Genomic DNA, 27,608 nt, shown 5'->3' on the forward strand with positions numbered 1-27,608 from the left:
GGTATCACGGGAAAAACAACATCCAAATCAGTGGCGTTCCAGGAAATTCTGCCAGCTTCATTCACACTCAGGCAATCAAAGTGACTCTGGAACGCTTCCACTTTCTTGTCTCCCTCACCCTTCGCAATGCTCCTTCCATCCAACAAGGCGGCCGCGGCCTTCCGTAACACAGGCTCCTGCCGTTGGAGTTGCACCAACTTTCTGGGATCCAGTATAACGAGGAGGCTATTGGCACTAATATTGATTCTGAAGGCCTCCTCTTCAGCCTCTGTTCTTAACAGCCAATTAGCCAAGTGGTTCTCCTTTCCTAATATGTGCTGGATTGTGAAGTCGTACTCTTGCAACCGGAATGCCCGGCGCGCGAGCTTTCTGCGAGGATCCCTGGCGGTCGCGATCAATTCCACGGGGTCGTGATCGGTTTTAACACGAATTGTTCGTGCAAGCGGATATGTCCTCCACTCATCCAGGAAACAGATGGGCCCGATTATTTTTTCTCAATAGTTGGGTAGTTCTGCTCAGTGTTAGTCAGAACACGGCCGGCATGTTTGCTGGCTCCAGCTCTCTGCTTTAAGACTGCGATGATACCGCGATCAGTAGCATCCGTCGTCAGAGTGAACATTTCTCCCACCCTGGGGAGTTTGATGGTCAGTTGCCAATCTGGGATACGCGCTTTGACAGCTCAAAAGCCTCATGTACTTCCATGGTCTATTCGAATTTTCGATTTTGCCCAAGCAAGTCATACAGTGAAGCAGCAATCGTGTTGAAATCCTTGGCATAGTATGCTGCTTGTCCACGAAACTGTCGTAGGAACCGCTTTGAATTGAGAACAGCACAGTCATCGATCTTTGCCAATTTTTCCCGCATAAGGTTAACCTTTCCATGCCCCAGCAGTGTCACCAAACTCCAGGAGAGTTGTGTCTTGGCTTCATTCATCCGCAGGCCAGCCTCCCAGATAGGCTTCAATACGGCCTTCAAGTGAACTGGTTCTGGATCTGGTTCCGAATTACTGTACACAACAATATCGTCTCCGAAGACGGTGACATTCTGGAATCCCTTTGTTAGACGAAGCATGAAGCATCGGAATGTGAATGTTGGTCCCGAAAAACCATACGGTGTTTGGCTAAATTTATATTGGGTGTCCCAAACCGTGAATGTAATTTTCACCCAATCCTCTAACTTGATGGACAGTTGGCAGTTCTCGAAGCGTAAGCCGAACACCGTGAAATAACGGAAATACTGGGGAGAATCAAAAATCTCCGCAGTCAAAGGGAACAGCTACAACCCGATTAACGGTCAGTTCATTCAACAGCCGGAAATTCACGCTTTCTCCATTAACACAACCGAGGAGATCTGGGCACCATTGGCTTCCTCGATTATGCTATTTCTTAGCATCTCTTGAACTTTTTATTGACCCCTTCCCGCAGCTAGAGTGGAAAAGGATGGGTTCCTTAAGGTTGAAAGCATTCTGACGAGAGGGGACTTTCGTGTTCAGTACAAGGGCAGAAGCCAAATACCACTGGACGAATCATCTAGTAGACCTACTGTAATCAACGCACTTTTGGGCTATTTCGAAACAGTTTCCTTTCTTTTGGTCTGATTGCTTATTAGCAATATTTCAGCAAGGTATGAGTACCATTACAAAAATTCGGAAGATATTAGGACGTACCAAGATGATGTCATGGTGCTGGCTAAATCTATTCATGATATGCGCCTGTTGTTTTACTGAGGCAATATTCTGGGTTTAATGTAGCCACTTTTGCACTTTGGCAGTTCCGTCAATTCCTTGTCTTGGCTATATTGCAGATGGCCGTATTTTTAAGCCCAATGCAACCCATTCATTTCCTTTAGTAAATGTGCCATCACCAACATGTCTATAGACTGCTTTCTCTTCCAAAAGCACTCCAGCTTTATTGTTATTTCTTTCTTAATTTTGCCAAACATGCAACTTGCTCGTTTGATGTCATATCTGCCAAGCATTTTTCTTGGTCCTTCAACCATGGAAAGATTTTGCGTGCATCGGTCGGTCATCTTTAAACTCCAGCTGTTTTGGAACCATTTTCCACCAAACATTTTCCGACCATCATTACCGATGCTTCCTCCACTGGAGAATAGCAACAGTCCTTGAACAGTGAGGTAGACGGGTGATGAACCCTCAAAGGCCGAACGGGAGTATTTTAAAACTCAATGAGAAGCACCTGGGGTATATAAAATAGCTATAAAAATGGTTTTATACGTATATTTTTGGATCAAACTTTATCACTGCTACTAATGACGATGCTTTGAATTTTTTACATTACCCTACAAAGTCTCTGGCGAGGTCATCTGCTGCTATGATGCAACGATGGATTATTGCGCTGAGCTCGTATATTTTCAAGCGATTGTTCGTCATTGTGCAAAAATGATTCCTTGTGCCGATATCCAGAATATCAATATGCGACTCTGATTCACAAAAATTTAGATCGTTCATTTATTCAGCTATTACAAGTCAAGTGAAATGCGCTTCTTGATGACACTAGATATTTGCTTCCATTTTTCCTGTGCTGCTACGTGGTTGGAAACGGCAAGAGCATTTTACTGTCACCGCGAAAGTTTGTTCATCACTCAGAGTGGTTTGCTGTGCATTGAGGATAGAGTTATCATTCAACTGATTCAGCGTGCGGCTGTCCGTGCAGAATTACACCTTTGTCATCCGGGTATTGTTAAATTATATCTCTTGCACAATGGTGGTCTGAACTTGATGGTTACATCAAATATACTGCCGAAAAATGTGTACAGTGTAAACGCAAGATTCATAGCAAATCTTCGCGGACGTATCCTTGGCTAGTTACTTGTGAAACATTTCAACGAGTCTATGCCGCTCACTGCAATCCCTTTCTCGGTAAGTTCGCTGGTTTAATTGTTATTAACGCATATTTCCGTTGGCCTGAAGTTCTTCTGACAGCTTCTCCAAGTGCTGAATTCACACAACGAGCGATGAAGAAAGCATTCAGCTGTGAAGATGTACCAAATGCTTTGGTCACTGATAACGAGTAATGGTTAAATGTCCTTGGATGTCGACACGTGTTTACTGATTCTCGATATCTCCAGTCAAATGATCCTGTTGAGATTTTTGTCTGGGCACTGAAATCTTCCATTATTTCATTCACTCATAGTCCTTTCATGGAATTAGACCGCGGAATTGATTATTGTCTGATACAATACAGAAATGCCGTTCAATTAATCACTGAGAAGAGCCTTCAAATCTCGCTCGTTGCGTGCAAGTCTTGAATGTCCCCAAAACGGCTGATGTTAAGTTTTTTCTGGTAATGATTTACGGCCTGTTGGGGAATAATACCCTCATCAAATGGCAAACAGATGATCACAGTTCATGATTTGAGTGATCTCCTTCGTCACCACCAGGGCCAGTTTGTTGAGGGTACTTCCACTTTTCAAATTCTAATGAGCCCTTTGAAAATTGTCCTATTATTACGGAATGAAAACCTGAAGTTTCCAATCCAATAAAATTCGAGAGATTACGATCAAGACCACCAGAGTACTATAAAAATCCGTGCGTTGACCCGAGAGGTGAAGGATGCGATGAACATGCTTGATGCTCTCTTCATTACTCTATTCAGTATTCTCCCGTTTTCTTATTCCGATTGCCGCATACACATATGAATTTGAATATATACGTGCTACATGTTACAACATGATGACTTCTGAATATCCCGTTCGTTTGGCTATACCGATGTAGGTGCTGAACTCAGCTACTACATCACATCAGTTTCAAGGAGCTACCAAATAAATAGTCTGCATCACCTGAAGCAGATTTATCAATTCATTGGTTGGCCTTCTTTAGGGGCGCTTCCACTGCGATAACGCATGGCGCACAACCAAAGGATGCGCTCGTTTGTTTAATGCACTTTCAATCTCTATCTTAGCCTACACGCTGACAATGGTTAGGTCGGCTTCGGTTGTTGAGACTAGTGGAGGATCTGATCTGTGCCGCATTAGTCCTGAGAATGAAACATTTGATGTTGACTGGTCCCCCAATTTGAAATTTCATTTGTCCATACGGTGAATCACGCCTCCGGGAATTCACAGTGGTGCTAAAGCTGTTTATACTGAGCCTTGGGGGATCCAGCGAGATTTCCCGAGATAACCAGAGACAGTGTACAAACAGCGTACTGCAGAATGTACTGAATTATACACCCCGTCGTTGGGAGAATATTGCACGCCACCTTAGGTGGTAGTCACTGGATGGAATCCTTTCCAGCGTTAATGCTAAATTTAACCGAGAAAATCTCCAAGATGCGTCACCTGCCTGACTGTGGCATAGCTGCGACGTTCACTCCATTAAATGAGGCCGTAGTGTCTGCTCGTAACAACGGTTCTGCGCTGATGTTCATGTGCGTTCAAGATTGTTGTGATAAATAGATCAAGGCGAGGTTCTCCTTCTCCACTAACCGCACGTTCATGTTAATGGATGAGTAACAAGACTTGTCAGTCCCCACAGGTCATTAGATTTGGTGATCATTCTCTAAATGAGTGTCTAGAGAATAAGTCAACGATTAAGCATATCTTGAAATGCGTAATCAGCAACGCATGTTTTTTATGCGTTGCGATAAAACGTTTTAATCCTTGAAGGGGTAGGTGCAAATGCCTGATGAGCGGTGCAATAATTTAGAGGGATTCAAAATTAGGAAAGTTTATCGCTGAACTGTAATATATGTTCGACTTGGCGCTACTCTGTTTCTTGGAGGGGTGGGAGGTACCACCAAGACGGTTTAGTGATCTTGTGTATCCTTCAGTAAAGTCGGTTGGGTTAACATTGTTTTCAGGATCCCAGTTGTATTTATAATTTCTTTATATTCCGGCGTTCAGTAGTAGCCACCGGTATTTAAAATAAACAAATATCACTTGATCTAACTGCAGAACTGAATAAGAGTAACAACGTTCTTCATAAAATTAGTAGATATGCACACTCCGAAACTTCACAGCTAGTTCGGAGGGTATTCAAAAAAGCAGAATACAGGTAACTGCAATTCAATTATCCCGAAGGTACTTAAAGTTTGCACGCATGGATGTTTGACGACAAAAATTGAGGGAATGAAATGAGAATGCCATGTTTTCTGTGTCTCCTATTTAGTTTGTTCAGCGTGGTAATTATCGACATGCGTGCATGTGGCACGTCGTCCCTTCTATAGTCATATGTGACAACGATTTCCAGGCCTCTGGGAGACTTAAATTGTTCACCAGTTTAGGACCCTTGATTTACTGCCGTTTCATTTGCGCTAATTCTTTGCCGCCTCAAATTTAATTGTGTCTTAGCCGGTGCAATTCCATTGTACTAGGCTGCCTTATATTATTCCAACCTCCTGCACATGAAACTGTTTTTGCTTTAGCTGCATTTATGACATTGAACGTTATAATTTGTAACATGCAGATTCTGTGGCCGTTATGGTTCTCGAGTAAATTCAGCCTGCACCTTATCGTGCGGAACAAATTGAGTAACGGCCAGGAATATTCATCTGTGTGTTCTCGGTCTATTTTTGCGGTTGGTGTGTGCTATTCGGTAATATTTCGTACACACAGCGACCCTCAGCGTCCACCTGCATTACTTCATTTCATACATACAGGTCTGATGATGGCAGTGGAACTGCCCTTCATGTCCATCTTCAGTCTTATTCCTTCGAAGACAATAATCTCGCTCAATGGACATGCGGCCCATGACTGAGGCCTGTGCGGATACTCATCATTTGCAGTGCCCCACCATCGTAGTTCAGACTGTCCTGCCCACCTAAAAATACCGGCCCAGGCTATCACTTCGCTTGGGCCAGCCGCATCACTGGCGAATTATAAAGAACGTAAGGTAAAAGTTTTCTATGCCTTTTGTGGCTTATCCTCTGTGAAATCCGCTCATTTCTTCATACCACAATTTTCAGCTGATTCCAGTTCCCATTTTATGATGTGAGTGTTACTGATTGTCACCATGCAAAAGAGGAGATGTGAAAGTTCGTCGGCCATGAACTAATTCCATGTGATTCAGTTTTTCAGATCATAAAATATCAACATTCTCCTATTAGTATCACAAAGGCCTCCTTTCGTTTGGCGCGCCTGTAGTCATCTTGAGACTATATATTCTTGGCAAATAACTCAGCAAATTTAAATTAATAAACTTCTACGCCAAGTGGCATAGATTGATCTGCACAAAGGGCTGGCTGTGGTCGGATTATTTGTCCACTTGGATGTGCCCTTAGTTTACAAAATTTTCGTTGAGATGTTTTAAGAAAACAGGGTGAACAATTCTGTTGACCGGAATGTCATTTCCGACCTGTTTGACTGTTGAAAATGTGAGGCTCGAGCGTGATCGTCCTTGTTCTCATCAAATTACCGGTGATCTGATGGCCTCTTCCAGACAATCCGTCTGCTCTAGCTTGGAATTTTTTTGGTGTAATTCCCTAAAGTATTCTGTTCCGTGGTTTGTCGTTCTAATAATACGCTCTATGAGTATTCTGGCTCCGAGGACGATAGTTGTTTAGTAGTGGTGCTTAAATTGAATCGAGTCTAAAATACCGGTTAAAATCTGCCTACCAATATTATTTTCAACGTTAGAAGATTAAGGCACGTCAGCACTAAAAAGAAAATATACGCTGAATCATGAACCTTATTATAGGATATCCCAACAAAAGTCTTCGAAAATATGAGGGAATTATGAGCGGTGTATAGATAAAATCGCTTCACCGACACTTAAAGTAAGCTATTGACAAGGATTAGAGCAACAATCGAACGCCTTGGCGACAACAAAGACTCGGATACAAAACAGCGCTGGAACTGAGCGAAATCATGAGAAACAGTGGAACAAGCGATTATGGTGACTTGATGGAAAGCACATCTAGCCCACGACTGAGCGTAGCGCAATGAGGGCTCTCAATCTACTCGCTCATATTAATTGTCCAGAATGTATACAACAACGGTTACCTGGTCAGGCGTCAACATACCTTATAAATAGATGGACTGTTACAGATTCAAAACAGTTAATCTTGCATACGATCGCACGGAATATAGCACATACAACTAATCCCGAAAGAGTACGAGACGCACTCAGAAAATTAGGGAATGGATGAAAGTTTCACACTGCAGCTGGTGAGCAGAGAACGCATCACAGAGGGTTTGGGTCACCCAGACTACTGCTAACAATGTCTTACACACGCGAAAGACCGAACCCTGTCTTTTGACTCCCTATGGTGGTAGAATAGATAGAAGGGTAAAACGCATTCTTATAGATCTTATTCTGTATATTTGTGGCTAAGTAACGCCCAGTTGACGGCGGCCACGCTTGTGGGTGGATTGCCGGGCTGACTGTATTTCATGTGACTAGTGGCTGGCGTACGCTCTATCGTCGCAACATCGGAAGTCACAATGCCATTCAGTTGACACCATATTTGGTGGCAAACTAATGAGTATTCTTTTCGAACAAATAAAAGTAGGTTTTAAATGGCATATAAATATATGGCGGTGAATGTCCAACTGCAGCCTTTTCGAATAAATAAGCACTGACACAATTTCAAGAAAACAAAGGGTATAACTCTATTCTGGGTGGCATTTGCCAGGTGCTTGGCGAAGTCACAAGTTATTTATAATAGCTAGCGGTGCGGTCCAGCTGCGATGGCATAGTTTGCCTAGAAAGCAACGGCACCCAGCTAATATTGCACAATGCAAGTCTTTAATGGAGGTAATATAACTGAGATACCATGGTTGTGTCTAAATTGCCGATCCACAGATTTTGTGGAAAATATCTTCGGGCTTTTTCGTTTTTGGTGACCTAGCACCCGGAAGCCAGATCTCAGTCGTCCTGGTTATCTTGTAACGTGGACTGAGTAAACGAAGCTCAGACGGTTAGTCAGTATTTAAAAACGAAAGAAAACAGTTTGAATGCGCATTGTTTCTCTTGCACTGAAAGCGGAAACCGCTTCACGCGCTATCCGTGAGTGCTGACTGGACCACGAATGGCAGCATTGCTTGTCTGCAAGGTCTGTTTTTTCGAAAATCTCCTGCCGCCATATATAAGTTGACGTGGGGCTTTTAGAACATTTTTTATGTTAATCACCGGTCATTAAATCTACCTTTCCTAATGCTATAGTGAGATGAAATACATCACTGATGGTTATGTTGCTTAATGTACGGAGCAGTCGATACACAAATTAAGTAAGGAGTAACACCTGAAAGTTAGCGTACCTTAGTGTGGAATACATGTCAAATCTGGACAAAGAAATCCAACGGGCATTTAACTTGATAAGATTAACAAGCTACACCTCTAAGAGTCAGATAGAATACAGAAATTAATGCAGAGTTTTTTCAGATATGGGTAAATGAAAAAGCCCCCAAACCACACTAACCAAGACATCTGGTTCTTGCGTGGAGGATACCTGGACATTTGGACTTAAAAAAATGCGCAACTTTTCGAGTAACACTCATCAACTTGGGACTGAGCAAATGAAGCCAGAATAGTCAGAGCGAATAAAGCTGCTGTTACTCAGAGAAGCGTTCGTCGATGTGTTGGTGAAACAGTTAAGTTTAGGCTCCGGCGTGTAAGGTTCTGGGCAGCGTCCTCTTACTTGCGGGATATCAAATGCTCTTTCGCAGCTATTATTAACATCTTTAAGGTGAACCATACCTTATGTCACTAGAGAGATTCATGACCAGCTGAGTTCACTGGAGCCAACGGAGCCATTTTTTTACCATACTCGACTGACTTATTGAATCTAGTCGCCCTCGTTTTCTGGTCACTTAAACTGAACTTGTTGTACCCGCTGGGTATGAAGTTTCAAGGCTATTTTAATTGGCGGTCGTAGTTGTGGTCGTCGTGGCTGTGGTGTGAATTCCTTGCCTAGGGATTGAGTACAATGTGTCGGGACGCTAGGCATCATATGGTTACTCGGAACATCTGCATATGTTTTGCTGTTTACGCTGTTTTCGGGATGAAAATTCCATGTGGCTTATTCTGCACAGCATCATCCACTAGTATAGCAGAGCATCATTTGACGGCTCTGTTCACGTCAATTACGAATGGCACCACTGTGGATCAACAGCAGCTGGAGAAATTTCTAAACGGCTTGCATTTGTCGTCTCCTGATCATGCGCATGACGAAGAGCACGTGCACAACGAGACGATCGAAACCCATGTAAGTTTAATAACGTGTGATCTGAAGAGTACCTGCTACTTCGCTTTTGTTTGATACTACCGCTTGCATATTTTCTGAGCGTAGTACCTCTGGACTCGTGGCGATGAAATATCCGCCTAATGTAATTTATTGTCGTGTGGGGATTGGGAAAGGGTGTATCGCGTTAATTGTACGTTGTTCGTTCCTACTGAATGATGAGAAAGATTATATTCCGCATTATTTGTATAACGACGGTATTTTATGGGCGGCTTGCGTTTCGTGAATTGATCTGCCGCATGGACAGAATGAATATACTGCAAACTGATGGAGCGGCGATACCGTCCAGTGTGGTTTGCTCAAATCTAATCCTCGTCACAGCGAACTTTCAGCTGAAGTGCCCTCCCTTGCAGTGGCTAGTACTCAAGGTAAACCTGTATCACACCACAGATATCACCTGGCGCGCACTCGTGTTTTCGCATAGATTCAGCTCCATTTGAAACACCTTTGTTCGGTAAATGAACTTGTCCTGAAATCCCCCCAACTCCAGTAGTAGATAGAAAGCTCGGGAAAGGAGGTGTGGCGGTTTACTCTTGGTTACCCAGTAATCGACCGTAGCCTCACTGGGTATTAACAAGCAACAACCGGGAAAAGGACATCCACTTGTAGGTATTAAGAATGTGGCCTTCTTCTTGTAGCGGAGGACGTTGTCATTTGAACGTAGACAAGTTTTATATTGTTGAAACCCAAAACAATGCTGAGACAGTTGTCTACTGAGTCTCGAGAATCATGCGCAGGCGCTCAAAAAACGACTGGCTAGAATTCTTAGACGAGTCAACCCTTGCGCCTTTAGGACTCGGGAACAATGGTGTAAATCGTATAATACGTGAGTAACTGCCTTCTTGACATCTTCCCTCCGGTTGATGATTTCAGGCCTTGATCCTTTTGTTTCATAACGATTTTGGGTCCATGCGCATAGCATGGCTTGAGACAGGATGTTTTACTCGCTCGTCTCGCTCGGTCTATGGAACAGACAGTGCCATACCTTTGTAAGCACTATTGCGCAGTCGACTAACTGTTCCAACATCGAAGAACATCATGCTCAACACATAATTAAAATTAACGGTTACTCCTCGACTGCTATTTTGGAGATCTGAAGGATTTGTGGGACTTCGTCAACTCAAACTAAATGGCTAAGATTAATTTGGTGACTTGATGATCATGTGATTGGACAAATTTGACGTTTCAGTTGCTGATCTGTAGCATCCTTCTACATGGCCCGCCAATGCTTTAATTGCATACACCAGAACAATGTTGATTAGCGTTCGCAGCTTCGTAGAGGATGGTGACCTTAAATTATTTATTGTCACACAATCATACTTGTGTCACAACATTCAGGACGCTAAACTGCATAGTCCGGGATGCTGATGACGTCATAACAGACGTGAGCAATCCACACACCCAAACTGATCGTTAAAACGGAACAACCGACCTTCTGCGTCCCAAGGACATCATGGTTATCAGTAATAGTTGTGAAGAATAACTAGGACTCTGGTTATATGCAGACTGTATGCGAAGTAGACTGCATCGCAGTGGCAGAGTTCAAGATTTCCGGTCGAAACCGGACCAAACTTACCTGCAAACCAGATGCTCGTGTCACCGTACACGTGCAACGATACAGTGCATCGCAAGCTACTACATACAGTGTATAGGACGCCATATATAGCTGTCTAAATGTACTGCTACAGCTCCGAAAGCAGATACGCGCAGCTCGTAGCCGATGTCGCTGTAATTTCAACGACAACGTCGCTGTGGGACTTTAGAGCTGATTTTGCGGTCTTCGTCATGCAGCAGTCAAACAGCCTATAAATGCTGAAAGCATATACTGTGGCGTTCAGACCGGAAGAACTGTTGGAGTGTGCGCATGAAGAAACTTGTGACTCTTACATCGCACGTCGCGGCACTTCACACATCCTTCATAGATTCGATCACTTTTTACCAATACAAAGCTAGCATCGACCACTGGACGCACATCGTGGACAGAATAAATACTCAAACGACTTCGTCGCCATCGGAATGGACACGTCCAAACGTCCTGTATTAGAGGAAACTTACACCAAGTATTGAGTAATCTTGTGCAAAGCCACTGGTGCCCGAAAGTTGTATACGATGAAGTTAATAAAGTAGAACTAATTCTCAAGCCTCTAGAGTCCGCAGATAGCCGTCATGTATGTGGCTGATGACATGAAAACAAACGAACTGTTCATTATTATTAATAGTATATTTTTGAGCCTAGAATTAATGGGTATGTTTGTCCAGATACTTTCGATTCTGCTGATCGGCGAGAGCTGTTAACCACACTAGCTCAGCAGGGTATGCCCCAGAAATTTGTGAACATAATCCGATCCCTGTGTTCACATACTTCTGGGCATGGGGGCGTATCGTGAAGTATCTAGAAGCTTCCCTACAAGAATGACTACTCTCCTCATTCTCGTTCAATTTTGTCACCGATTGAATAATGGAGCGAACGCTGGAAGTTCTTGAAGCCCTCGGTGTTCACGTCGTTGCTGGTGAGAATCTTGTTGATCTGGAGTAATAGCTCACATCACCCACATCCTTGAAGACGAAGGCACAACATAAGCATTGCTGAATAAACCGACCATCTTTCGGCATGCGCCCGGCACCTTCAATGTGCAAAGCCATGATCCATAACATGCAGTCTCTGAACTCACCCCTAACGTTTCAAGCAGAAGTACTGAATAATAAGGCAGAGGTTATCGTTCGGCTCTAGCATACTTTTGGTGCCTAGCTGCCCTGCCCCCCGAAAGGAAGTATGAGGGCTAGGGTACTGTTAGGCAGAGGTCGGGTTTGAACCACGGATCTTTCAATCAGTAAATTCACTCTCTAACCACAGCCATCTCGTCTGGTTCTCCAGGAGCGTTGATGGTATCATTTGGCACCACTAGTGAGGTAATTAAACGGGTAGTTGGTTGTGCGGCAGATATTTCAATCGTAGAAAGCACCCGGCATCATCAACTGCCCTGGCTCAACCATGTGCTCCGTATGCCGAAACACCGTCTACCGAGACGGGTGTATTTCTCCGTACCTGCATCAGGATTGGTGGACAACATATGACTTGGCAGAAGAATGTAAAAGAGATACCAGAGTTTAGGTGTTTATGCAGTACGTGTTCTAGGATGGGTTCCATAAACCTGCTGCGCTTGACCGCAGAAATGGGGAGAAATAGCGACTGGTCGATGTAGGGAAGCTTTCGGGAGCTCACCATACACTCTCACCCGCCCAGAAGTGTTTGAATATAGGAATCGAATTATGTTTACAAAATTCTTGGGCATACGCTCTTGAACGAGTTTAGTTAGCAGCACTGATTGATCGACAGAATCAAACGCACTCTTAATGTTAAGGAATACCAAGATTGTAAGTCGTCTGTACGTGTGGCGTTGCTCTAACACCTGACGGAGTGTGAAGATGTGGTCAACGTAGCCTCTTCCCAGTCAAAATCCCGCTTAATTCTCACGAGTCAAGGCTTCGCGTACCACCGTAAGATGGCGAAGAATCAGTGACGCCAGAAGCCTTGTCACAACAGGTGTCAAACTAACACCTCTGTGAATGACTGTGTACACCTAAAAAGTACAGTGGAAAGTAGCAGCGTACAGGTGCTTGATAGGAGTCCACGCTGATGTTTCAGAATAAGCGGCAGGCGGTGATCGACTTTCGCCACGGATAACCGATAACAATGTGGTCTATTTGGATTCGGCGCTTGTTTGTTGGTGGGAGCCACGTTGTCAGGCGATTTCCGCTGTTCCGGAAATCCGTACTGCAAACGAACAGTCTGTGATCGGCACACGTCTGAAGTAAGCGGGCTCCGTTGTCCGGACGTCCGTCCCCTGCGACCCGCTGCATTAAAGTATCGAAAATAGGGGGAAAATCCTGAGGGGTATGTATAACCTCGAAGTTGGTTATGTCTTATCAATATGGCCGCAAATGACACTCATATCTAACAAAAATGACTGCCCTGGTGTGCGGCTTAAGGAGTAGTTTGGAAAAAACGATTTGTAGAGCGGAAGCCTATAACTACATCAACTGTTACGCCTGTTGACTGCTTGCAAGTTGAAAACCTTTTGTTATAATGGCTATGGCACTTTTTGATTGACGGGACCCTCCTCTGCACCGACCATAGAGTACCGATTCGAGTGAATTAAGGATCATTTCTTAGTCTTTCCTCTATTCCGAATGTCAGTTATATCAGACACAACATTTAAATACCCTGTACTTCTCGGCGGCTTGGTATTATGGAGTCCAGCGGTCATGGATGGATGTGGAAAGTATAATGTGATATTTATTAGGTCTGTGAAAACGCCCAACCTACGCATTTAACACTCCACGTTGTTAGATATCACGGCTTTCTACAAAGTCAGGAAAAGACCACGTGTGTTCTTGAACTGGGAGCGAATGATACAACATTCCGCCAAACGGGATGACTTTACAGCTCATTTACATATGGACATGGAAGAACACATTTTGAAAGTGCATAACTCAGTTCTGCATTTTATGCACTGTCTGCAACGGTTTCCAGGACAACAAAATGCAGGACGTGTTTTCCACGATCGTTAGACGTTTTACAATTTAGGCTGGCTTTGCAGCATTCCTATGCATCACCATGTGATGATTCTCAAAGACTATCCGCCCGAGATATGTTATGCGAACGGCACTGGTCGACTTGTGATACTCCACCTGTTCAATGCATTCAAGATGATTCGGACGATGTGTCCAGACCTTGGTCTACTTTTTCAACTCCGGGACGCGTCACATTCTTAAACTGGGCGTCTTTATGTTGAATGGAATGCCAAACGTACACAATCTAACTGAAGTAACCGTAAACCGAAGGAAACGCCGCCAACTTTGGCCATGTACGCAAACCCAGTAAAAGACTTCAACTAGTATGGTCTAGCATCTAGCATCAATATGAAGACAAACCAACCCCCCAGGCGCTTATGAGAACTATGGGACTCAGCACAACACTTTATGCGTTGAAAATCGAACAAGCGTTTCCTTCCTTCAAATCAATCGGGACATGAACCCAAATGAGCACAGAATCGCACTTTTAATGGTGCAATGTTGGGATTACCGAACTACTTTCAAACACAGCAATGGAACATCAGAGAAATGTAGTTTATTATACGCCTCTAAATCGTTCTACACCTCTTACTGTCCTTCTCATTCACTCACCACTGAGTTCGTCGCAGTTATCTGCATTGCCCTTGCAGAGGAGCTCTTGTGCGCCGTGCATGACCAAAAAGTCATTTCCTTTTGCGGTGTTTCATCATCTGGATTCATTTTACACCTAATATATGTACTTCATATTTGACGTCGTTTCATAACTGGTCATAATATAATAAATGAACTGAAGCGTGGGTCTGACCTGATTTTCAGGGGCTACGTATCTAACACCCTGCGCGTTGAGAAGTTTTATCCACCTATTCCTCCTCGAAGCGGTCCGAGATAAAATATAGTTGAATCCTCTTACTGACAGCCGTCATCGTCTGATGTATAGCCCTGTTATGGATGGATATCCCTAAACAACAAAGAGAAAATTTGCCGTGAAATGCTGTGATTCATGTATTCCTTAATCGGTCCCAACCAAAGTTGACAGTAGCTCTCTCATAGTTTAGTTATTTTTATGCCATGCGCATGCAAACAAGCTACGATACGCTTCGGTGTTTAGTGACCACCAAAGGATGGTTGCATAATTGCTGTTGCTTTCTGAGTTCAGTGAACATCTGGCAAACTTGTTTGACTGTAGTATTCTCTTACTGTTCTCCCCATTCGTCCCTTAGAAAATATTGGATTCCATACAACGTCAGGTTACTTAGAGCTAAACAAATGCCACGGAAAAGCCTGGCGGAAATGGGTCTTAGACCTTTTGCTATAGCCAGGTAATAGTCCGGTTTAACTGCCTTTTTGAGCTCAGTATGACTAAGGAACCATGAGGCGAACCAACGCTAGGCGTTTGCTTGGATTGATGCCATCCGCGTCTAGACCTGGGTAGCTTGGCAAGGTCGCAGCTCTCATGCTTCCAGTAGGGTCTCACTTGGGGAAGACTGGTTTTCCCCGTGGCGCAGAAGCGATAATTTGTCTTATTTAGACTGTCGTGCCCCGATGTCCCCCATTATCGATTTCTCAGAAATAGCCACCGACGAGATGTCTAAATAACACTTCGCGTCCTTTGTACAGTTCAACATTCCTGTTATTTATATCATAACCACCGAGTATTATTTTTCAGAAGTTGAATGAATAACATAAAACAGTAGCAGTTTTCAGCAATCTTATGAATGGTGATCCCATCTCTGGACTCAAGGGACCTTACGAATTGTTAAAATTCACACGTGATTGCCGACAAAACTCTTCTCTTCAAAATAAACTTGAATAGTTTTGGGTATCAATGACCTTAGACCAGACCCCCTGGAATGCGTCAGTCAGTCAACTTCTCTATCAATTCATCTGCTCCGTTTCGGGTGTGATTTGTCATCTTTACGTGCTCACGGAGAGTGGTTCGAAGTGGGTCAACTACTTCATACCTACCTATTACAATTTACCTCGACAATCCTGTGCTTGAATCGGCTGACCTCCTGCATATCACTAGTCACAATTGCCCGTACGTGACAGTGAAGTGTACATAGGGCACATTCATTCGAAAATTTAAGGTAATATTGCACGAACTTGATTGTTCAATGCATCTTTACATATGTTATGGGATTCCATCCATTGTGCGTTAAATCAATGTCATTGTGCTCACATGATCCGATGTTAGTAGTTGGTGTATGCGCTTCGTAGAATGCAAAGGTGAAGGTGTCTTTGCAGAAAGTACGGACTTCTGTCTCATCTCTCCCTTACACCGTCCGCCTTCGACGTTTGTCTGCTTTGACGCATAGGTGGTCTTATTGGAAATCTACAAATCCCGTTACTGATCAGTGAACGTGAAATGCGAGAATTATGTCCACAGCATGAATTACGCATGCATGGACGACGTAATTAGCTTAAAAAACATTTGAAATGAAGTGGATCCGATACGGAAAGGAGGAGGAATATTGAATTTAGGGAAATGGCCATAAGAAAACTCGAACAAAACGCGCTTCATTGCCCAGTGAAACGATTTTGAGCCTACAGATACGCCAGAAACTCCAATTAGGTACACTCTGTGTGGTGCACAGCTTTTTTGTAATCTGCTTCTGTTGTCAGGCTAATAGAAAGGATCATTGTGGTGAAACGATGATACATGCTTCAGGAAAGTTTGGAAACAGTCTTGTGATGTTAACTAATCAGGGCTTTTTGAAGTGTTGATTCACTGGTTGAATGCAAACGATGGTGCTCAGTGAACGGTTCCCATGGTTCGGTCTGGCTGTCACGTTTTTCCCGCACCCAGACTAAATCTACCTAAGAAAGTCCAGATAAAATGCGGAGGCTAATATATAGATCCACCTTTTGAGATATATATAAACCTCGAGAAAAACGGCTACATTCGTCTCTGTTGGGGAACTGGTTGTAATTTGCGCGTCATTTCGTGTGGGCAATGTACAACAACACAGATTCACTCTTAAAAAATTGTGATGCTGTTTTCACTCTCCGGTGGGATCACCTTGAGGGGCCGACATCCTAAGACGTTTTGAGCAAAATATGCTTCAAGAAGCAGCTCGCGGTCTGAACAGAAGAGTGCTTACCCACTGCGCAGTGGCTAGCGCTCGTCTTAGATGAGCTGGTGAAATACATACTGCGGATCTTAACTTTCCACACACTGAGACGTGGTCGCCTTTCAGAGTTCCCAGATTCCGTCATTTGTGCAGCGGGCCCAAAACAATGTGCCCCAACAACTACGACTAATTGTGCGAACACCTCTGGGAAGTGTTAAATATACCTACCTTTTTGGTTTGGGCGTTGCACTCGAAATGATGCGCAAGATAGGATATGAGTTTCTGACTGACAGCCCTTTGGTTCAAGTTCATTCCTGAAATCGTGAAGACGTTTTGAGCAACAATACATTAAATTTGCTGCACAATAATTAGACGCCAGATGATTTCGACACCTAGATTTCTCCACTAATAATCTGGATAGTTTATCCTCAGTTTACAAATGTAGCTATTTTAAAATTTATTTGATTTGGTGCAGTTACTTTTCAAACCGCTACACGGGACATGATTGGTGCTGGTTCGCACGCAAGCCATCCGTATAATAAAAAAGTGCCAAAGTGAAGTCAAATTTCGATTACCCTTTTGACACGCAACCGCCGCACCGTTGCAACTCAATAGGCTGAACGTCTGTGTGCGGAGTAATTATCGTTCCGTGATTCAGGCCCAAGCACACGCAGTTTTAGTGACCCCCAATAAGGTTGAGATAGCTCTCCACAAGTTTGTTCATTCCGGTTGGGTTAAGATCTGTGCATAGGTGCAAGTGCTTTGGGTGTCTGTTTTGATCAGCATTCTTGTCTCAGTGCTCGGGGTGAATAGGGGTGCCACAAGGATGTTCTGTTGACGATGCTTCCTATTGAAACTTATCGCTGCAAACATGTTGTACGAGGAATTCTGAAAGCGCCTAACAATCAAATTGTGTCCTCTTCTATCTGATTGTCAGTGCTACTCTGCAGAGCAAATGATCGAATTTTTCCCCAACTCCCAAACACTGACCAAACAACAATTTGGTGAGCTGCTTCCGACCGTGGTCTATGAACTGCACACTCATGCTTGTCATCATGAGCACTCAGAACACGGTCACAGCCGCGCCCTCGATTGGAAAGGTACGGTTTTTTTTAGTTTTTACTTGAGTTTACCATATTTTACTGCCTGTTCACAGCTGTGTCATTGGTAAGTTTTTCACAAGGGCGACAAGCAAGCTCCAGAAAGCTCAATATAATTTGACAGCACTTTGTTCTTTTTGCGTCTGTCACTCTATCTGTAATCTGTTGCCTTCTATAGATTCCGGTTTCTTTTTAACGAACCGCACTGAATTACTGATCTGATTTAGTTATATATGCGTTGACTCGGACAATGAGTACGTAAACACCTGTGGTTTTTGTCTTTTATCGTTGCATTTTTCATTTGCTTGTAAGAAATAAGGTAGCAGATAGTGTAGATCATGACGGATGTATTTATGTGAGCGATTACGCCATTCACACTTGAAGTGCTCTATTGATAAAGGTTAGTGGTGGATATTTTTACTCGGTAGGCCTTTGTGTGGCTCCTTAGGATACGACCGCGCTAACGGGGATATATGTCATTTAAGTCGATGGAAGAGCTCAGTTATCTGTTCTTACAGTTCAGCGAACAATTCAGGTCATTTTATGCCTTTGTTTGCCAGGAGTTCACATGTCCACAGCTGGTGCTAGTTCGAGTTATCTTACTTCTTTATATCCTCTTTCCACTCTGTGGTCTTGTCCAGCCATTGTCGGCAGTACAGTCTCAGTCCTCGTTATCAGCATTTCCGGTCTAATCGTGGTGGCCCTGATTCCGTTGATGCCTCGCAGATTCTTCAATGTGATATCCCAATTCCTCATCGCCCTCTCCGTAGGCTCTCTTACAGGAGATGCGTTTCTACACTTAATCCCCCACGTAAGTTTCCCTTCACGAGTGCCCGTGTTTTCTTTTGTCTACGTTCTCGGTCATTCCTCCGTCAATATCCTTTTCATTCAATTTCCATTTCCTGTCCTCAGTCTCTACTAGAGACTTTATGTGTTATGTTTCTGTACGGTTATCTAACATCACATATTTTCAGGCACGACACATCTCATCCAGTTTGAACACTTTCGGCGCTAAAAATTATTGATTTTCCACCAGTACTGTGTAACTCAGGTGCTCTAGCGCTAAGTGGATCTACTGTTGTAGCTGTATGCCTTCCCAGTTTCCTCTGTGTCTGGAGAATCTTATCATGGCACTGTTTGGAGTCATCTTACTGCACACAGGCCCTTCCTGTGTGCCATTTTAGTGGATTAACTGTGTTTTGTGCCGATACCAGACTCTTACGGCATTTTGATGGTGGTGGTTTTGTTTTTTTTTGTCATTTTTCGATTTCATAGCCGGTTTGATGCAGAAGTTTGTACCCATAAGATAATATCATGCCGTCTTGAGAAAATGTCATGAGGCAGTGGTAAGCTTTTCAAATTGCGGTTGGGTCCTGTAAAACTCGACTGATTGAGAGCTGGGCCCATCAAATGAGCATAGGTGAGTCAATCACTTGTCCCGTTGGTTAACAGACTTAGGATGTTGATCTCAGGACTACCTGTCAACCGGTTGACTTACAGACACATGACTAGTAACCTATCAGTTCCTCCGTAACGATCAATTACCATTCGTTTATGACCAGGGAATCAATAAATGCACCCAATGGATCTGCCGGTAATTTGTAGTATCGTTTTTGATGATTCAGTGGTGTTTAGAAGAACAGCGCAGTATAGCGTCAGGTATGTTCCACCCTTTGGTTTCTCACGCGTATTGCACGATTCTGTTTCAGTGAGTATTTCAGATCATCCTGAGTGCCTTGTTGCCTCGTCAAGTATCACTACCTGTGCAGTCTTGGCAAATGGGTCTGGACTCAAAACAACGTTTACTCGCACAAGCCTAATGCGGAAGCCCGATACCACTTAGCAGCGTTGAGCTTTGGAGCTGCAGCTAACTGATTAGTCTTTGTGGTCACATGGCATTGGTATTTTTCTCGGAATGGTCACCAATTTTCTTCCTGTCTTTTGGGCCCTCAAAGAGTTTAGGTCATTCAGTCTTCCAAATTCATAACTTTTGTCATAAGGAAATACTGAAGAAAAAAACTATTTCATGTAGGTGCGAGTTGATCACACCGCTTATCTGCCGCTCGTTGTCAGGTGGTTGCGGCTTCGAGGCCTCTCTGGAGTTTCTTGATATGCACACTGTTGATGGTTCCCAGTAAGGATGAAACACCTGTATAACACCTCGGCCTTTTGGCAAAGATTGGCTTCACCTACAGGACGAAATCTCACTTTACACTGCCACTGCAAAAGCTGGATATTCTTGTTTATTCATAGGTTGACTGGCATTGGAACTTATACACCCCGGTGGTATCCCTTCAAATCTGTTATGTTAATATGTCATCCTCACTGTGCCTGGTTGGAGACACTACAAGATATGGCTGCTGACCGATGTCAGTGGCGTTCTTGTTGTCAGTTTCTATCCAGATCGCCTGAGTGAATGTCTGGAGTGATTGTGGTCAGCTAGCCCTAAGTCCCTCCCCCGTCCACCTTTACTCTTTTCTTTACAATAAGGCTTTCAAATAAATAATAGTTGCACGGCAGTGAAGCATCGGTGTTGAACACTGATGTCCTGCTGTCTATGATGATGATGATGATGATGATGATGATGATGATGACATATTATATATATATATATATATATATATATATATATATATTGCCAGGATATTGTAAAGAAAACGGTATCTTCTCAGCAGTCATTCTTGGCGCGCAAACCAAGATGGTCGACCATTTCTTCAAAAACCAGAGGTATTATACCCATCACAGTGCAGTTCAGGGATGAGAGGTTTCCCACTTTGAGGGAGGTTTGTTAACGCAAGTTAAGTTCACAAAAGGTAATAAACCACAGCGATAGTCAGCCATCAGTGAATAAAAAACAAATAATAAGACCAATTGATCAACTGTAGCGTCCTTTCGATGCCTACCTGCCGTGCCCCCCCCCCCGAAGTAGGAAAGGGGACTGAGATTCTGCCAGGTTGTCCAAGCTTATGCAGGAGTAGTCGAAGTGTTGAGGCTGGGCTCAAAACACGGACCTTCTGGTCAGTAAGTTCGCGCCTTAACCACCGAGTTATCTCGAACCATCAATATACCATACCTATATCCATAGGGTTTGGTTCGAAATCGAATTCTATGAGCTGCTATTGTTACTCTTGCTGCCGCATTTTATTGTTGTTTGATGTAGATGGTAGAATAGATAGCTCACGGTATCATCTGGACTCCACCACCCAACGTAGGAGTAGATGTGTTTCATTTCTTGAAATTTTTTTTCTGTTCAGACAACGATAACGATCTCTTTTTAGAAACTGTAGCGTTCCGCACTTTCAATCTGTATAGCTTACACGGACAGCATGTGTGTAACTCACTACTTGTGTTTGCTAAAATACAAGCTCATATTGGCACAAAAGCCACAGATTAGGATTTGTCTTATCAGCTGTTGTTGTTTATTGAATGGTAGGAATGATCGTCAGTTGTGTTCGTATGAATGGTATATTGGAGAATTTAAGTTTGTTGGCCGTCAGTGCCTCCGTGAGGCCAGCGGCCATACATGGATTCTGATGGATTGCAGTGAGCAGCACATGTACCAAGGGGACTCTAGCTGACCCGAGCTGTCTGTCACCCTGTCTGGTAGGATCCCTCCTCAAATAGCTATCCTCTGTTTACTCCAGATTATTGTTTGATTGAACTGAATTCTGGAAATGAAGATAATAATGATGGGAGGACTTTGGGTTGGGCAGCAAGTTGGGTTTACATAAGAATGATCAGTCGTCATCCCAAATTTCATTTACCATAAAGATGAAAAAGTATTTCCGAAGCAACCGCATTGCATGAGGCTGTTTGTAGCTGTCCAGTCACCTAACGATTAACCAGCTACCAATTGAACATTCCGAAGTTGATCTATATTTATGAGCAATCTGTACTTGTCGAAGTCTCACCTCAGTGCGTGTTGAGAGAATAACCAGAAACCCATAGAAAAAGTTTGAATGGGTCCCTCAATTCGCCGGCCGGAGTGTCAACTTTTCTCGCAGTATTAGTAGTGGCAAAATCCTTGTTTCTGGCTATTTTCCGTATGATTGCCATATAAGGAGGTTCCAGGTCTCTGGTGACTTGGTTTGAGAGTTTGTTTGCCAGAACATTTTGTCCCTTTTGCCATTGTATTATTCCTAAACGAAATAACGTGTGTTTTGAAGAGTCGTGTGTGCAGCTGAACGTACATGAATGAGGTTATCTCTGCCCTCCTTTAGGCAACCGTGCCAGTACGGTCTTTCCAGCTGTAGTTAAGTGCTCCATCCCATTTTGCTTAGTTTTCTTGTGGAAAAGATGCCATACCTGCCGACACGATTCGAACTTTTCATTGATGTTCGTTCTCTGTTAGGTTAAAATACCTCTAACTCACCACGTCGGAATGCCAGCAAACAGCAAATACCATAACTCGTTTTTTCCGACACCAGCATTCCGCTGATGTGACCTTTTTGAGTTGCGTTCACATTGTTTTCATTTGAATAGCTTTTACCATCCAGCGACTCAACAATTCAAATTTGAAGCGATCGATCCATTGCAGTCACAAACATACACACAGTAACTGTTATCAGAGAGTGAGTTTACCAACGTTTAGGGTGTTGGTTGTTTGATGTGTAGTGCAGCACACCACATCGCTGATCGCTCCTGAGTTTAAACACATTCCTGATAACCCAGCGATCGTACTAATTGCAGCCTGAGACAAGAATTCCTGGTATTCTCATTGATCTAGGTCCCTCACCTTTAGCTCTTTGAAATGTAGGTCTCTCTCGCTGTTCGATGTGTGTTTGTCGTAGCTACTGTTTAAAATTGAAAATATCGATCGGTTTGTGCAAAGCAGGGGCATTTTACGCTATGGTTGCTCAGACCTGTTCGAAGGTAACAGTCTGTGGGGCTGAGGCTGGTAACGTTGTTTTCACTCAGTGTGAAAGACGTCTGTTTACCAAATACCAGTATTATGTGAATCCGTTGGTTATGTCCCAGTATATCGCTGGTAACCTGCAAGCCAAACTCAATGATGAGTCTGTTGTACATTCTGGAGGATAATGGGAGGATTCCTGATTCAGTCTAGCGACCTTAGTTGTTGCCTGGCTATCTGCCAACCCTAGTTTTTTCTCCTGGTTGCATAAAGTCCTCGAACACTAAGTTGATGTTATTGCGGCCGGACCATGGAATTGACACTTCACTTGAACTCGCAGGGAGTAGATAGAAAAAAACTTCTTTCAACTACCTAATGCCGGTCGAAGATAAGGAGTTCGGACTATAATGCTAAAACGTTCATGAAACGAATGGGGAGTTGATGAATTCTCAGTCCCCAATCTGCTACTCGATCCACGACTTGGTCGCAGCGATTTAGATTTCCGTTAATTGAACGAAGAACTGTAAGAGTGAATGCCACTTTCCATTGGTCCAGGCTGACGGACAGTGCTTGCTTGAGGTTCTCCACCCACAGCGTTTGTTTTACAGGGAAGTCCTTGGGTATCAAGGTTAATTTTTATAAGTACAGCACCATCCTGTGAATAACGCGATAATGGCGGTCGGAGAATTCCCGAAAGATCCTGCTTCAAGCAGATCAGTCTACGGTCTGGCCCAATTTATTGTGAAGCGTCGACCGAAACCTTGCACCCAGGGAGTAGGGCGAAAATTGATTCGCTGTAGGAGACAACAGTAGTGCTTCACTTCTTACAATCCCGGATCAAGCCTTACAATAGAAAGATGAAAAGCCAGAATAGAGGTGGAAATATATGTAGCCCACCACAAACATTCCAGGAACCTTAACCTCCAAAACTCAGTAAGACCATGCGGGTAGAAGATGACAGCATGAACGCGACTGACGTCGTCAGCCGCCATACCTTTTATCATCTCTAGCCATGTACAGAGATGGTCATGTTGGTTCGATCGAATGGCTCTGACAGAATACAAACATCTCGTAACATATTTCATTCGCTTCTGTCATGTCAAATTCTGCTCACGTCTTGGTTTCCCCCATTCCGAATTAAGTACAAATACAACGCCTGTCTCTACAAGCGGAAACTCGGCATGCGTAACACATGGGTTGGCCAACCTAGCCTGCGTTCTTCTTCACCAAAATCCGTCTCGCGACCACGGCATTCCGAATTCGGTGGTTCCAGTGAATTTCAGGTGCAGATGTGAGCGTAGATGATGACAGATCCGAAGAGACCCCCTATCCTCCGCCCGAGGTGGCTAAGTCTTGCAGCCGCGGAACACTGCACTGCAGTCTGACATACGCTTCATTTCTGCCAGAGTTATGTACGATTTTGATGCCAGTGGCGGTGCGAATTGAAAAACGCGATTTTGGCCTTTGAGATCCGTGCGTTGACTTCGTGTTTCAAACTGCCGTCAGAACTAGTGCTACCTCCGAAATACATGTAGCGTTCCACGCCCTTCTGAGATTCTTAGAAGCATGTTCAGAGACTGTGCACTTTTTGGGCGCGGAGCACCTGACGAAGGACTGGACGACGTTGGTGAGCTTTCCTAGTAAATTGACGCTTCCTGCTCTTTTTCGAGGATGCAAACAATGCGGTCCGTTATTGCAGATGGATATAGTTTCTGTCTGGATACATTTGAAAACAAGGTCTGTGAAGATCTTCCAGTGTTCCACTGAGCACACCTCAATTGAGTGTGGATATCGAAGCATGTGAACCCGAAGAGCACGTGACATTCACAAGTTTGTGATGCGTGATCTGTTACGCGAACTTGTTTGAAAGAACCAACCGGTCGACAGAATTGAACGCATTCTGGAATTCAAGGGACGCTGAGTTTGTAAGGTGTCTATCTGAATGCGGTTGCTGTATCACGTGATGGAGTGCAATGGAGTGTGGTGCACAGGACGCATGGCACGTCTGAGTCCTGCTTGCTGTTCTCGGGCCTTTAGGCGGACGTCTCTGTAAGACGATGTGGAGTGAACGACTGGGCGAATCTGATTACACTGAGGATCGTGTTACATTTATGTTTGTGAATTTTATATCCATACCACACAGACTGGTGTGTGTTGTAGCCTATTCGTTTTGGCAGACTTTTGGTGATCCCTTGGAGTGAGTGTAGGTGAGGACTGCACATTCTTGAAGCATTGTTTGAAATGGTCGAACAGTGAGAATTGTTTATTCAATCATTTGTGAATAAATGGTTGATGTGGACTATTCGGGTTGAAATGAGTTATGTTCGGAACTTCAGAATCGTAATCTAGTGCAACTAACTGATCATGTGAGCAACCGCCTTTGAATAGCTGTCACAGCATTCCAGCTTTTAGTTTAATGTAATGTGGTAGCTGCATTGGACACAAGTGTTCTTGTTCAGAGCGTAACGTTGCGTAGCGTTTGCTTTTTGCGTGCACTGAACATGTATGGTACATTGTGAAAGCTGTGATCCGTTGCAGTTTTGAGTGTTGTCAATCGGCTTCAGGTAAGTTCCGGTGTGTTCATTGGATACGTTTCCGATGTAACTCTTTTGTGGACATCATTCTTACCTAGAACACCAATGTATGGGCGAACTCACATCTCAGGTGAGGGTGAGCTAAGAATTAATGAAACCGAAATTAGCGGTCTCTGTCTTGAGCGTTACGGTTTACTTTCTTTTGTGGGAGCAGAAATAGTGCTAAATGTGGGCCTATTGAGCTAGGGGCAGCCTGAGGTTAATGGCTTCAGTTGTCAATCACGTGCCTGCGTAGGTGTGGGAAATCACCCGTGTTGAACTGTGCAAAATTTTTATTATGGGAGTGGGGGCAGAGGAGCGGAACAATGGGCTGGACGATGCTGTAATATCTATGTTTTTTCCATCCTTGTAAACTGTGGTGTACGTCTGAGCCTTCGCTGAACACCCCGGCAGGTAAATTGCTATGCGTTGTGCACACTTGGTCCTCCCCAGCTGACCGCACCTGTAGGCAAATTGCGTATTGTTTGGTTAGTCTAGGTGAGTGGGAACGCGATGTCCACAGTAGACGAGTAAAGCTCCAGCGAGTGATCGATACACGGGCAAGCAGTGCCCGAGTAAGTGTTCAGTGATGCACTGCCGACTACTGGGCGAAAACGATCTGTCGATACTCTTGGTCATCTTTATCTTATCTGGTTGATGGTCTGTATTTGGCAACTTCTACAGGACAAATGTCGAATGCACGTTCCTTTTGCTGTTTGTAGATAATTATATTGGTCTGAATGCTTTCCTACCGGCTTCTCAATACATACTTCTCTTCTTTCTGTCTGTGTCAGGCACTGGCCCCCGAACATGATCACGGCCACGAAGATCAAACCACTGCCAATGTGGAGCCACATAACCACCACGAGATGATTGGCAAGGCTCTTGTGGCACTTTTGGGAATATATGCCTTCTTTCTCACAGAACGACTGACCATTTTGTGTCAGAACAACACATCTAGGCAGAAGATGAAAAGACAGCGGGTAGGCTTTTCATGTTTGTTGTTTGGCTGGAAAGGACGTCTTACTGATTTCATAACAAATGGATCTCTGCTTCCTAGGCTACATTTTTAGTACGCAATAGTACGTGGATATTTTGTTTTCCGTATGTATCTCTGGATGATTTTGTGATGGAACTATTTGACAAAACAAGTCACTTTTCATAGTTTGCCGAGAATCATATGGAATAGCGGCCAAGACCAGTTGTGATTATTCGCTATACTGTTTATCCGCTGTGTACAAAAATATAGCGATAGCAGACAACCTAAAATGTATTGGGGCTAAATTACCTAAAGAGGGTGTTTCTGATGTCGTTGAATAAAACAGCTTGGTTCAGTTCACTTCATACTGGCATCTGTCGTTTGACAAATTAGTTGACTTGATTTTCATTCTTTACGACCTAGGTGTGCTTCGTACTCACCTTATCTCCGGAAACTAAGAATAGTGGGGGCATTGGAAAGTTGCTGTTGATGAGGTGCACAGTGACACGCCTTGGCGTGTCATTGTCGTTCTTGTTGCTTCTCGAGACCAGAGGTTACATTGCAGTGCGAAGGTTGATGATATTATCATGTGGATTACAGCAGGTGTGATGAATACCTGTGTGGTAAAAGAATAACAGAAAGGGGACTGGTGGCACTTCAGTACGACTGAAACATATAGTATCTTTTGCAACTGACTGATGTGGATGTCGCCTGAAACTTGTTTGTCAATCAGGAATTGCGGCATATGTTATCCTTCTGGTTTTTTATTTTCGCCTGACACTTTCCGGGATCTTTTTTGTGACCGGAGTGTACCTTCATTCCAGTCAGCTGTGTCCGACGTTGCACTCGAAATAAAATATCGGTGTTCAACTTACCTGGGAGGATATCTCACTCACAAATTTGCCAATATCTTTCTAACCAAGACGTTTTTAGGTCTGTAAACCAAAGTGATGGGACGCGCAGAATAGTGCTTCCCTTCGTGCCCGAGTTTCTTTCAGTCATCCTTTTTTGGCGTGCACGAGAGTGTTAATGCTCTAACGGAACCCGAAAACTAGTTATACGATACGAAAAACGGGGAGCACTAACAATGTCCGCTTGTTGAGGAAAATTATTACAGTAGATATATATGCAAACAAGGGACTTATCGTTTTGCAGGTACAGTTTGATAAGTCCTGTTGTAAATCCGGATGCAGGTTTCGTGTCTTCTTCGCTGTTGTAACAGCCACACGTAGTCCTGGATATCCGTGAGTGAAACGCC

The 27,608-nt window shown here is 43.8% G+C and overlaps 1 protein-coding gene across 1 annotated transcript in view; it reads left to right on the top strand.

The window, feature by feature from the left end:
* Positions 1-8,817: 8,817 nt before the first annotated feature.
* Positions 8,818-27,608, top strand: part of T265_13632 (hypothetical protein) — a gene marked incomplete at both ends in the record, with an annotated part of 42,479 nt that continues 23,688 nt past the window's right edge. The window contains 3 exons of the mRNA XM_009169823.1: positions 8,818-9,164; positions 17,784-17,946; positions 18,507-18,757. Coding sequence (XP_009168087.1) covers positions 8,886-9,164; positions 17,784-17,946; positions 18,507-18,757 — 693 coding nt within the window. The remainder of the gene's footprint in view (positions 9,165-17,783; positions 17,947-18,506; positions 18,758-27,608) is intronic.

This window comes from Opisthorchis viverrini (genome assembly GCF_000715545.1).
Source record: "Opisthorchis viverrini unplaced genomic scaffold opera_v5_90, whole genome shotgun sequence".
Taxonomy (NCBI): Eukaryota; Metazoa; Platyhelminthes; class Trematoda; order Opisthorchiida; family Opisthorchiidae; genus Opisthorchis; species Opisthorchis viverrini.